Below are 11,644 nucleotides of genomic sequence, written 5' to 3' on the forward strand. Positions count from 1 at the left end.
GTATTTCATCATCAGGGTGTGGGGAGTGTTTAACAATGTTTACGTATTTCATCATCAGGGTGTGGGATGTGTTTAACAATGTTTACGTATTTCATCATCAGGGTGTCGGGAGTGTTTTCTTGTATGATGGACCTCCACAAGTATCCGCTAGATAAACAGATATGTGACATACGTCTAGAGAGCTGTAAGTATTATCTCCAACACATATATATATATAGTTACATGTTTTGTTTTTTGTTTTATTTCTTTTTCAAGAATATATCACTAAATGAGACGACACCAGCATTGAGTGAAATGTCACACATTTTGACCTATCTAAAGGCACGACAGAAAGGAATCTCTATCCTGTCAACGCCTACTGTCACACGTGACCTCTAATCATGATCGATGACTGGGAGTGTATCCATTCCTAGAGGCATTCGCACTTGTACATCTATGCGTCCGTCTGTGTGCACACTTGTTGGCTATTCTAACTCCGTATATAAGTAACATCTTTAACTCAGTTTTTTTATCAATAAATTCTGAAGAATGAATTCAATGTCTGGAAACACTCGTATATAAGTAACATCTTTAACTCAGTTTTTTATCAATAAATTCTGAAGAATGAATTCAATGTCTGGAAACACTCGTATATAAGTAACATCTTTAACTCAGTTTTTTATCAATAAATTCTGAAGAATGAATTCAATGTCTGGAAACACTCGAGGTGATGGACTGCGACTCGTTATTACAGGATGCTTTGTGAGGCGCGTTAGCGTGTTGTATGAAAAGTTCGCCGGCGTGGAGCAGTGTACATTTATCAACATTCATACATAAAGTGTTCACAACAACATCGTATTCTGAAGGAAATAACTATCATTGTAATTTGTAAGGATACCAAAAGCAAAAAAACCCCCCCCCAAAAAAAAAAAAACCCAAAAAACAAAAACAAAACAAACAACATTACAGCCCCAGAACTATGGCTCTTTGATGAAATATTGGGACAGGTCAGATAGCTACAGACCCACCTCTTATAAAACGTTGGATTTACGGCGCACAAAAATATGCACAGAGTTAAAAGCCTTTTATCGCTATATTGTTGCATCGCTGTCTCATAATGTCAATATAAAAAATCCTGATATATTTTCCCCACCATACCTATGCCCAAACGTACCTTCAAATATTCATTACAGCCCCAAACGAATCGGAAAACTCAAATATTTTAATGATTCGCTCGTTGACGTATCCATGTTACGTATGCAGCCAAGGCACCTGATCCCACCTCTGGTGTGTCCAGGAGTCCATGTTTGCTCAACTCTCTATTTTGTATTGCTTATAGGATTTATGAAATTGATCGATGTTTGTTATCTTCACCTTTCACATTTGATTCACGTCGCAGGGATGTTATTTTACACGGAATTTTCAGATTACTCTGATTCAATCTTGCCGTAAACCGTATTGTGATGAAAAACCATGCTTACGGGGCTCATTTGCTCTCGTGCGACTTTTCGGGGGGGGGGGGGGCATATGTTCCCATTCTCAATTGTTTTATCCTGCTATATTTGTGCTAAGCTAACGTGTTTAACAGTGTAATTTACACACACAAATGAGGGAAAAAGTACTTTCATTTTTTGTCATGTGTATCTATAAAAAAAAAATTCCCCCAACCTTCTCATTTATGTTGATATATATAATCGAAGAGCTGACTGGCATTTGGTTACATCGTGATAAAACAGATTTTTTATGACGGTGAATTTGAGACTAATACCAACAGCTCTATTTTTCAGACAGCCATAGCGCGGCCACACTCGTCGTTCGATGGCGGGAACTTCCGGCCGAGATCTCCAAGACATTGCGACTCCCCCAGTTTGACATCAAGAAGCTGAGGTCTTTCCATTGCGATCAGCAGTACATGGGAAGTAAGTACCGTGTCACATGTGTTATACGCCCTCGTCCTACAGAAATAGAGGAAAAACCCAAACATGAATGTGAATGTGGGCGTGCATGGGGGGGGGGGGGGGGGAGGGGGGGGGGGGGAGGAGTGTATGGACCTTACACCTTACTTGTATTTATAGAGGAATTAACTTGATTACGAAAATAGCTAAGACGTTTTACAGTGGTACATGTATATGTAAAACGTATACGGTACCAATTTTGATGCACCAGATGCGCATTTCGACAAATAATGTCAAACTTTAAACATTCACAACCCTTGTTAGTAGTGTTGAATGCACGTTTTTTTTTTTATATAGAAAGAGCTGCTGAAACATTATGGTATTGAAATAAATAGTTAATTTCGGAAAGTACAAAAAAAAAAAAAAAAAAAAAAAAAAAAATTCAAAATACTGGATTAAATTATATGGTCGTAATAACGATCTAGTTTACCAATACAACCTATCATTCAGTCAGATGCTGTCTGGCGTGTTTTATACCGATTGTTAGGCCGTTCATGGTACACTGATTACTCCGATTACTTAATCGAAATATAGGGCTCATGGCGGGTGTGACAGATCGAAAAGGGGTGTTTATTCCTCCTAGGCACCTAATCCCACCTCTGATATGTTCAGGGGTCCGTGTCTGCCCAACTCCCTGTTTTGTAATCCTTATAGGAGTTATGAGATTGATCACTGTTCACCTTTCATCAAAGACCTCAGATTGTGAAGATTTGATTTTCTTAATATCAGACATATACTAGTCTCTTAATCATGGATCAGAATTTTTATTTCATAGTGGACAATTAATGCTTCTTTAATCAATTCGACACAATAAAGCTTAAAATCGTAGAAGTACAACTAACTCGAGGTCCAGGAGACTTAGTTATAAAACAGCTGGTGTAAATTAAACTTTTTCTTAGGAATGTCAGGATTGGGTGTGATTGACAGAGGAATGTGGTGAATATTTTAAGATTGAGGTTAGATGAGAAAAGATGATGGTGACAATTTTGAGATTGAGTTGAGATGACAGAATGTGGTGACTACTTTCAGTTAACTACACCTGTATCGGGTTGGACATCCACCTGATGAGGAACATCGGCTACTACCTGACACAGACCTACATCCCCAGCGTCCTGGTGGTCATCCTCTCCTGGGTCAACTTCTGGCTCAGTGTGGATGCGGTTCCTGCCCGAATTTCCTTGGGTCTGTTAACGGTTCTCACGATGACAACACAGAGTAGCAATGCCGTCAGGGGACTAACAGTAGTGTCGTATGTAAAGGCCATGGACGTCTGGGTTTTTGCGTGTTTGTTTTTTGTCTTCGCTGGACTTTTAGAATTTGCCTGGGTAAACGTGTCAAACAGAGTGGAAAGTCGCCGAAAGTCAATAACAGATCTACCATCACTTATGAATGGACACAAAACGGTAAGCAAGATTCATTTGGCCCCTTATTGAAAATATTGTCATTTTAACCTATCATTTCAATATCGTTGTGATGCTCACAATCGCAAAATTACAGTAAGCCCCAGATGTTGTCAAGCTGTTGTTCTAACTTATTGTCTTAAGTAATTCATTTATCATGCCACGGGCATCTATCTCATCGCAAGTCCATTTGATTTTTGTTAAGTCAATGAACCATTAATATGTTCCACGATAATGTCAGTAAGGTCTGCTACAGGGGTTTCAATAGTTTAAAGCCAGCATTTGGTAAACTCATGGTACGAGTTATAAAGATCTAGTTTGTCAGTACAACCTGTAAAAGGGTTAAATACGGTCTGACGTGTTTCATACCAATTGTTAGGCCCATTCGTGATACACTGACTATGACCACGGATTACTCCATTTACCTGATCAAGATATAGGCCTCACGGCGGGTGTGTCCGGTCGACAAGTAATGCTTACTCCTACTAGGCACCCGATATCACCTCTGATATACCCGGGAGTTCTGTTTACCTATGTCTTAATTTTGTATTTCTTGTAGGAGTTATGAGATTTATCATTGTTCGTTATCCTCGCTCTTATATAGTAATATCGAATTCACTAACCTAGCTAATTGTGAGAAATATTAACCCAAAGTAATTCCAGAATCAAAAGAACTTACTTTACAATCAATGTTCCACATAAGTCAAAATTGTTACTTTTGCATAACTCCAAAAGTCAAATGTACTCCGCCGGAGACCCTGCTACAACTTCTTCATGTCATCCATATTTCATCACTGTTTAAACGCTGCACTGGCATGCCCACAATCAGAGAATGTGTGATTCACGGCAAATTCTGTCACCGGTTTTCGAACTTCATATCTGACATCTCTAGAAATTATGGGTGCTCTCCTATATTCAAGCCCTTAACCCCCCCCCCCCCCCCCAAAAAAACACCGTACGGTTGCTTCACGGATCACTGAATGTGGCAGAGCTTATCCATGGTCAATGTTATTTACCGGGAATTTACCTGGCCAAGAGATCGGTTGTTTTGTATTTTTTTTATGATATACACAGGAAATTTCTCAGGTTATTACAAATTATGCTTAGGGTCTTGATTTGTGCAAAAAAAAAATTTCTACCTACATGCATACCGCATTTCTATTTCCCGTAAACCTTCAAACTTGGTCATATTTATGTATTGTAAATGACATGTTTAGCCCATTTCTAAACCTTTGCTTTTTAAAACTTCTAATTAAATTGTTATATATCGTATATAAATAATTTCCTAAATATAATGTTACCCGGCGTTTCCAGGCACTTCCTGGTGTCCTGTGAGTTCGCGGTGTCATGGGTGTAGTAGGTAAAATATCCATGTTTCGAGAGAATGAATAAATCCCAAGTAGATCTGTGTACATGTACAACCAAATGAAGAATGATCAAGATACCCCTCAATATGGGCCGTCTGTAGGGTTTCTGTAGCTGTAGTGTTTGCGTAATGGTGGTATCCCAAACAGAAGCTGACACGAAGTCTAACCCCCCCCCCTCTCTCTCTCTCTCTCTCTCTCTAGGGTTTCTGTGGACGTAGTGTTTGTGTAACGATGGCATCCCAAACAGAAGCTGACACGAAGTCTACACCCCTCCTCTCTCTCTCTCTCTCTCTCTCTCTCTCTCTCTCTCTCTTTAGGGTTTCTGTGGACATAGTGTTTGTGTAATAATGATATCCCAAACAGAAGCTGACACATAACTAGTATACCCCCCTTTCTCTCTCTCCCTTACTCTCAATCATTGACTAAATGAGTAATTATTGTTATACGTATGCAACACTATTGCCATGCCATATTATTTCATCTATATTATTGCTACATTTTTACACATTTCTCTCTCTCTCTCTCTCTCTCTTTATAAATATAAAACCGTGATAAATTATAAATAGCTCAATAATTCTCTCTCTTTCTCACTCTCTCTTTCTCTCTCTCTTTATCTTAATAAATATAAAGCCGTGATAAATTTTAAATAACAATATCTCAGTAACTCTCTCTCTCTCTCTCTCTCTCTCTAAATATAAAGCCGTGATAAATTATAAATAGAAATATCTCAATAACTTATTTATGCTTTTTTACTATTGTTTGATTTCTGATTGTGTAATTTATAATCCATGTGGTATCTCAAACAGAAGCATTTTTTTAAAACTACTGTAACAGTTTTACGCATGGGCAATATAACCATTATACATGATGATGTGCTGCGACAATAAAGAATTGTTCATGTTTTTATAAATATAAAGCCACAATAAATCATTAATAGAAAATATTCCGATAACTTATGTTTGGTGTTTTTTTTTAAATTATTATTATTGTTTGATTTCTGATTGTTTAATCTATAATACATGTATAAAGATGGAGAGAGAAAATACAATGATAAATTGCATTGTATAGGAGACGTTAGAAATTAAAATATTCTAGGTGGGAGTCAATGCTATAAAAATTCAGGTATACTGGGGCTTTCCTCAAGATCTGAAGACTGCTGGTCATCATTAGCCATGATTGTTATCAAAACATCTTTCTCAGGTAGCTGTAGACCATGGTCTCTGCAAACGTCAATCAACCTAAGCTCTATTGTTAAAAGTTTGATTGACCAGCGGCTTATCATTGATCACCACACAGGTAAAATTTGGGAGGGTTAACTTAAAGTTGGGTCTTTAACGGATACGGTTTCAAACTGCATATGATTTTCATAAGTGGGCACCGGGACGAGGCTTTCGTATGAAGTTGCAACAGCCACTGTCTTAATCATCAAAAGTATTGCTTTAGCATTTCACTGGTAAAACTCGCTAGACCCTCTGCAACACTCAATCATCCACCTGAAAGCCGTGATAACCTCTGATCGCATCCCACATCAGACACATGTCACACGCTTGACGTCGCTATCGACATTGAACCTTGGACTTAATATCAGCTCCACTCAAAATGAGTAAGATTTGTCTCTAACTCATCCTCTCAAAATTGCACTTGTTAGTTTACGAGAGATACAGTAAACCGTCCGTAGAAGTCACCATTAATGGATGAAGTTGATGTTTGTTACTATGCAAATCTGAAAATGACATAGAATCTGGGTGCATCAAAATTGGTACCGTATAAGTTTTACTTTATGACCCCTGGGTCGAGGCCTCTGCTGGTGGACTGTTAGTCCTCGAGGGTCTTTACAGCCCAGTAGCTAAGTACTTCGTTACTAGTTTGAAAATACTGATGTATATTTGATACAAAATTAATACAAAATAGAGAGTTTGACAAACACGGACCCCTGGATATACCAGAGGTAGGATCTGGTACCTATGAGGGGTAAACATCCCCTGTTGACCGGTCACACCCGCCGCGAGCCCTATATATCGATCAGGTATACAGAGTTATCTGTAGTCAAGATCAGTGTGCGAAGATCGGCCTAACAATAGGTATAAAACATGTCAGACAGCATTTGACACAATGATAAGTTGTATAAGCAAACTAGATCGTTATAACGACCATAGAATTTGCGAAATACTGATTTTAAACGAGACTGTTGAAACTCCTGCACCATCAATCTGTTTGTCAGTAGCCTGCTTCGATTTAAAAACTGACCATACGCAGGACAAATTCTTGCCTATCGAATCAGTTGAGAGATGTAAACATCATGTGTGTGATAATGGAATATTGCTACATAAATATGGGAAGTTGACGATGGAGAATTTGAAATCATTCCGTTTGTCATCAAGTTGAGTTTAAACCATTAAAGAAATATTTAAATGATAAGGAATGGATTCATTTTTCCCGTTAGATGGAGGTACACCACGAAAAAGAGGAAAACTTTTCATCTTAGCGCATAATGCAAAGTTTTCTGTCTTAGTTTCGTGAAATACCTCTATCTGAAAAATCCTTTGGATTGATTGATTGAATATTGTTTAACGTCCCTCTCGAGAATCACTCATATTGAGACGTCACCACTGCCGGTGAAGGGCTGCAAAATTTTTGTCCTATGCTCGGCGCTTATGGCCTTTGAGCAGAGAGGGTTCCTTATCGTGCAACACTTGCTGTGACACGGGACCTCGGTTTTTGCAGTCTCATCCGAAAGGACTGCCCAATTTAGTCGCTTTCTACGACAAGCAAGGGGTACTGAGGACTTGATTGTTAGAGTTTGTGTTCAAGAAGTGACGAAAAACATTTACGTGTATGATGTATGATGCTGGCATATTGCAGAGGGTTGCGAACTGGAATGGAGCAATATAGAAATCGGAACATTGCACATGACAAAACAATTGATTACATCATCAGGCTTTAAAAACACGTTGTTTTCACTAGGATAATTTAAAGATCAAACGTGAAAACGGTACTTGTCTAGAAAGATAATTGGTTTAGTTTGTTTAGTTTTAAATCTTTAATATCTATTGTTTTGATGAAATTACGGCGATTTTGATTGGCTGAAAAATTCATGTGATTTCTGCATGAGCGAAAACCTGATTTTGTCGTGTATTGATACGTAGTATCAATTTGAAAAGAAAATCATGTTTTGTCATGAATGATGCAGTTTTCGTCTTTTCTTGAGTAATATCCATCCAACGAAAATAGAATAATGCATTTATTTCTTAAATCAATAAAGTCTATTGTATAGTAGTAAAATAAGAAATGTAACTAAACGTAGAGAGACGTGAAAATATAGTAGGGGATAAATTGTGATCAATAACAGATGCGGTCTCAAAACTACAACGGCGCGTTCATGCGATTGAATAACGCGCGTTACGACATATATTGAATTAGGAGGACGTTGTTTTTAATATCTAGATTAAAAACTCGACATCAAGCTATATTTAGCGACCACATAGACACCCGAAGATATTACTGATACTTAGATGTTAGAAATATAGAATTTTGAGTTATCTCGGCAGTTGTTTATTACATGAATTTTAACCTTGTGCAGATCCACCAAACCAAAAAATCGGACAGTCAAAATAGCCTAGTTATCAAAGTGCTCAATTCGCAATCGGGGCAATGGGTCGAATCTCTACCCCGGTACAAAATCAGACTACTTATGACTTGAATCTCTACCCCGGTACAAAATCAGACTTAAGACGTTTAACATAGAATAGATTAATCCTTCGTCAAGCCATTAGAAGTGATGGGACTTAACGCGAAACACATTTAAGCAATGTAGACCTCAATTCAAAAGTTGTCTTTATCATAATTAGATATGTGTTCATTTTTTCAGGTATAATCAGTGTGTCGCTATATTAATGATATTTTTTAATTATAATTATTTAATTATTTTCTTCCAGAATTCCCAGAGAGGCGATTCTCCTAAACCAAAAGAAGGGAAAGAGGGATTTTTCTTTAAACCATCAAAAAACCGAGAGAAAGCCAGAAACATTGATCGGGTCTCTCGAATTTTGTTCCCAATAACATTTATTCTATTCAACACTGCCTATTGGTTGATATATATGGTATTCTGGGAGCCTGTTGAAGATAAACACATAGACAGTGAGGGAATTACAATTCCGGTGATCCTCAGTGATGATTGATGACGTCACAATTTCAGTGACCCCCAGGGGAATTGACGGCATCCCAATTCCAGTGATCATCAGTGATGATAATTACGTCACGAGGCGGGTATGGTAATGTTGAGTTTTGGTGTGTTCACGAGATGATCTTTTGTTAATGTCCCACCTTTGTGTTCATTAGTTGTTATGATATATTTGTATCTAAAGGACATATACATGAGTTTGTTCATGATGTTTGACATTATATAATTCAAATGTAGACGATTCACTGTGAAACCCTAGAGTTACATTCCCAAAATGATGTGGCCGTATACTTTGATATACACAGGCAACGATTTCATTGCTAACAGTGCTCCCGACCATTAAACTCTACCTCACATAGTTGCACTTTTGCATATATACTTTAAAAAACACATATACGTTTTCACTTAAATTGTCCATAAGTAATAGTAAACTATTGCCTTTTTAACCTAGCGACAACTCTCTTCGCAATGGGAAAATATCGGGTACTACTCTGCACACGGCCTTTGCGTTGATTCTAAGACATTCAACTGTTATCGTCATGCTTTACAGGTAAAACTGTGGGCCACGTGGGTGTCAAGGGAAAAAGGGTCCAGTGTCGCGATGTGCATAGGGAAGATTAATATCCATCAACATTAGGGTCCCGAAGTTTAGTTATTTAGTCAACATTTGTTAAACCATTCCTGTAAGCTAGAGACGTCTCAATACGAGTAAGTAATTTGTATTTTTTCAGAATGGGACGTTAAACAAAATATAAACAATACAACCAATTTGAACTCTAATTAAAACCATTAGGCTGATCCAGATTGCATGGGAGACCATCATTAAAATAAAGACACTCTGCTTTATGGAGACTCTCTTGCTACATATAATCATAATGGATGGATGTTTTAACGATAAACTAATATGCAAGATGTGGACCAGTCAGTTCATGGGAAATCGATTGATGGAATTAAGGTATTCGTTATTTGCCAATTTAGATTTAACATTTACACCTATACCGATTTTATGAAGATAAAATAGTTCAAGTATTCAACAATAAACAGATCTAAAATGAAACTTCTTATCCTTGTTCAAACAACCACATCACGCGTTGTTCATTTAGTGTTCTCTCACCTTCAAATAAAGAAAGTTTATATTATAAAAATCGATACAATCTTAGGCGTTACCGCGACTCTTGGAGCTACCGACAACATTAGGGAGTCGTGGATGTATGTCATTGTATTTGTACATTAACTCTGCCAGAAGTATTTTCATTCGTTTCAAAAGAGAAGATAACGAGCACATTCTAGCTTATAGGTATTTAAACATTAAATCATGTAGTCCCTCTTGGTGCCCGATTGGATAAACTAAGTAATGCTTTCAACCATTAAACAACTTTGATTTTCCCCTTATTAAGATATGTTTCATAATTGATATGGTACATCATATCTCACTAGTAAATGTGGTGAGAGAAGACTTTTTGCCTCCATTGGTTCTCCTTCCTTTGTGTGTTCCTTATTCAATTATATTATTTGAAATCCAATTTCCAAATTCCAATAGAAATAACAACAATACATGACAAATTTGCACATACACGTTGAAGGGCGGGGTAATTGAACGACTGTGACTGAAACGAAACACATCAATTGGTTTGTTGAGTTCGAGCATTTATTAATATACTGATTTCAAAATGACATAACAACGATTATGGAATGTATCTGTGCCAAAACATGTATGCACCTAGCCTTGTGCTTTTTGTTTGATTGATGTACGGTACCCTTTAGAGTGATTTTGACATATTTGTGTGAACGTTTTGTGTTGGGTACATGTAGCCAATTGCAAGTTATTTGAATATCGATATGTGCATAATTTTTGTGTGTCCTGCTTTTTTAAATAAATAAAATTTAGATATTTTTGTGTTTTCATTTTATAGTAATTTTCATTCACAGTAAAACATACCGATTTTTGAAGGGATCTGTTTAATGGAAAGAACACAAGTCTGTTAACTTTGAAACAACAGGACTGCAATACTAAACTCATAGACATCAAAAGGTGAGGATAACGATCAGTGATCAATATCGTACCTCATACGAGCTTCGGAAACACGGACCCCTGGGTATACCAGAGGTGAGATCAGGTCCCTAGGTGAAGTAAACACCCCCTGTCGACCAGTCACACCCGTCATGAACCCTGAATCTTTATGAAGTAATCCGTTGACAAAATCAGTGTATAAAGAATGGCTTAAAAATAGGTATGAAACACGTCAGACAGCATTCATTCCAATCAGTGCTCCCACTGGACCAGAATTCCCTTTCGCCACCTTTTCGGGGAGCGGCGCGGCACAAATAATCACATGCTTTTCAATTATTTCCATCATATTATATATTATTTTATTCATTACACTTATTTTAGCATTTTGAATCAGTTACATTACTTAATCATACCTAAACACTTCTTTCTGAAATAATAAGTTGATTTGTTTGATAAATTCTATTATGGAAATCAAAATTCAGATAATAAATCATATAAATATAAACTTCATGATGCTACACCCCTCAGTGAAAACATTGTGTACATTGGCCGAAATGCAGATGTCACAAAACATCAAGCCCAATTTAGAGTCGTATCTCGACCATTCCCTATTAAATTTCCGTTTTTGTATGGAAGATTTTGCAATTTGGACAGAATCAGATGTTTGAGCAGGTGGGGTTGACTGTAAAGCCAAACATAGATATTTTTTTTAATTTTAGACTGACTAGGGTCAGAAGCTACAAGTTTTAAGT

The 11,644-nt window shown here is 37.2% G+C and overlaps 1 protein-coding gene across 4 annotated transcripts in view; it reads left to right on the forward strand.

The window, feature by feature from the left end:
* LOC125674354 (glycine receptor subunit alpha-1-like) overlaps positions 1-10,772 on the forward strand; it is a 30,064-nt gene extending 19,292 nt beyond the window's left edge. For 3 of the 4 annotated variants that reach the window (XM_056159576.1, XM_056159573.1, XM_056159574.1), the window contains exons 6-9: positions 102-184; positions 1,767-1,898; positions 2,964-3,337; positions 8,637-10,772. In XM_056159576.1, coding sequence (XP_056015551.1) covers positions 102-184; positions 1,767-1,898; positions 2,964-3,337; positions 8,637-8,879 — 832 coding nt within the window. In that variant the 3' untranslated portion in view covers positions 8,880-10,772. The remainder of the gene's footprint in view (positions 1-101; positions 185-1,766; positions 1,899-2,963; positions 3,338-8,636) is intronic. The other variant, XM_056159577.1, reaches the window with a different exon arrangement.
* The last annotated feature ends 872 nt before the right edge of the window (positions 10,773-11,644 follow it).

Source organism: Ostrea edulis, chromosome 3 (assembly GCF_947568905.1).
Source record: "Ostrea edulis chromosome 3, xbOstEdul1.1, whole genome shotgun sequence".
Taxonomy (NCBI): domain Eukaryota; kingdom Metazoa; phylum Mollusca; class Bivalvia; order Ostreida; family Ostreidae; genus Ostrea; species Ostrea edulis.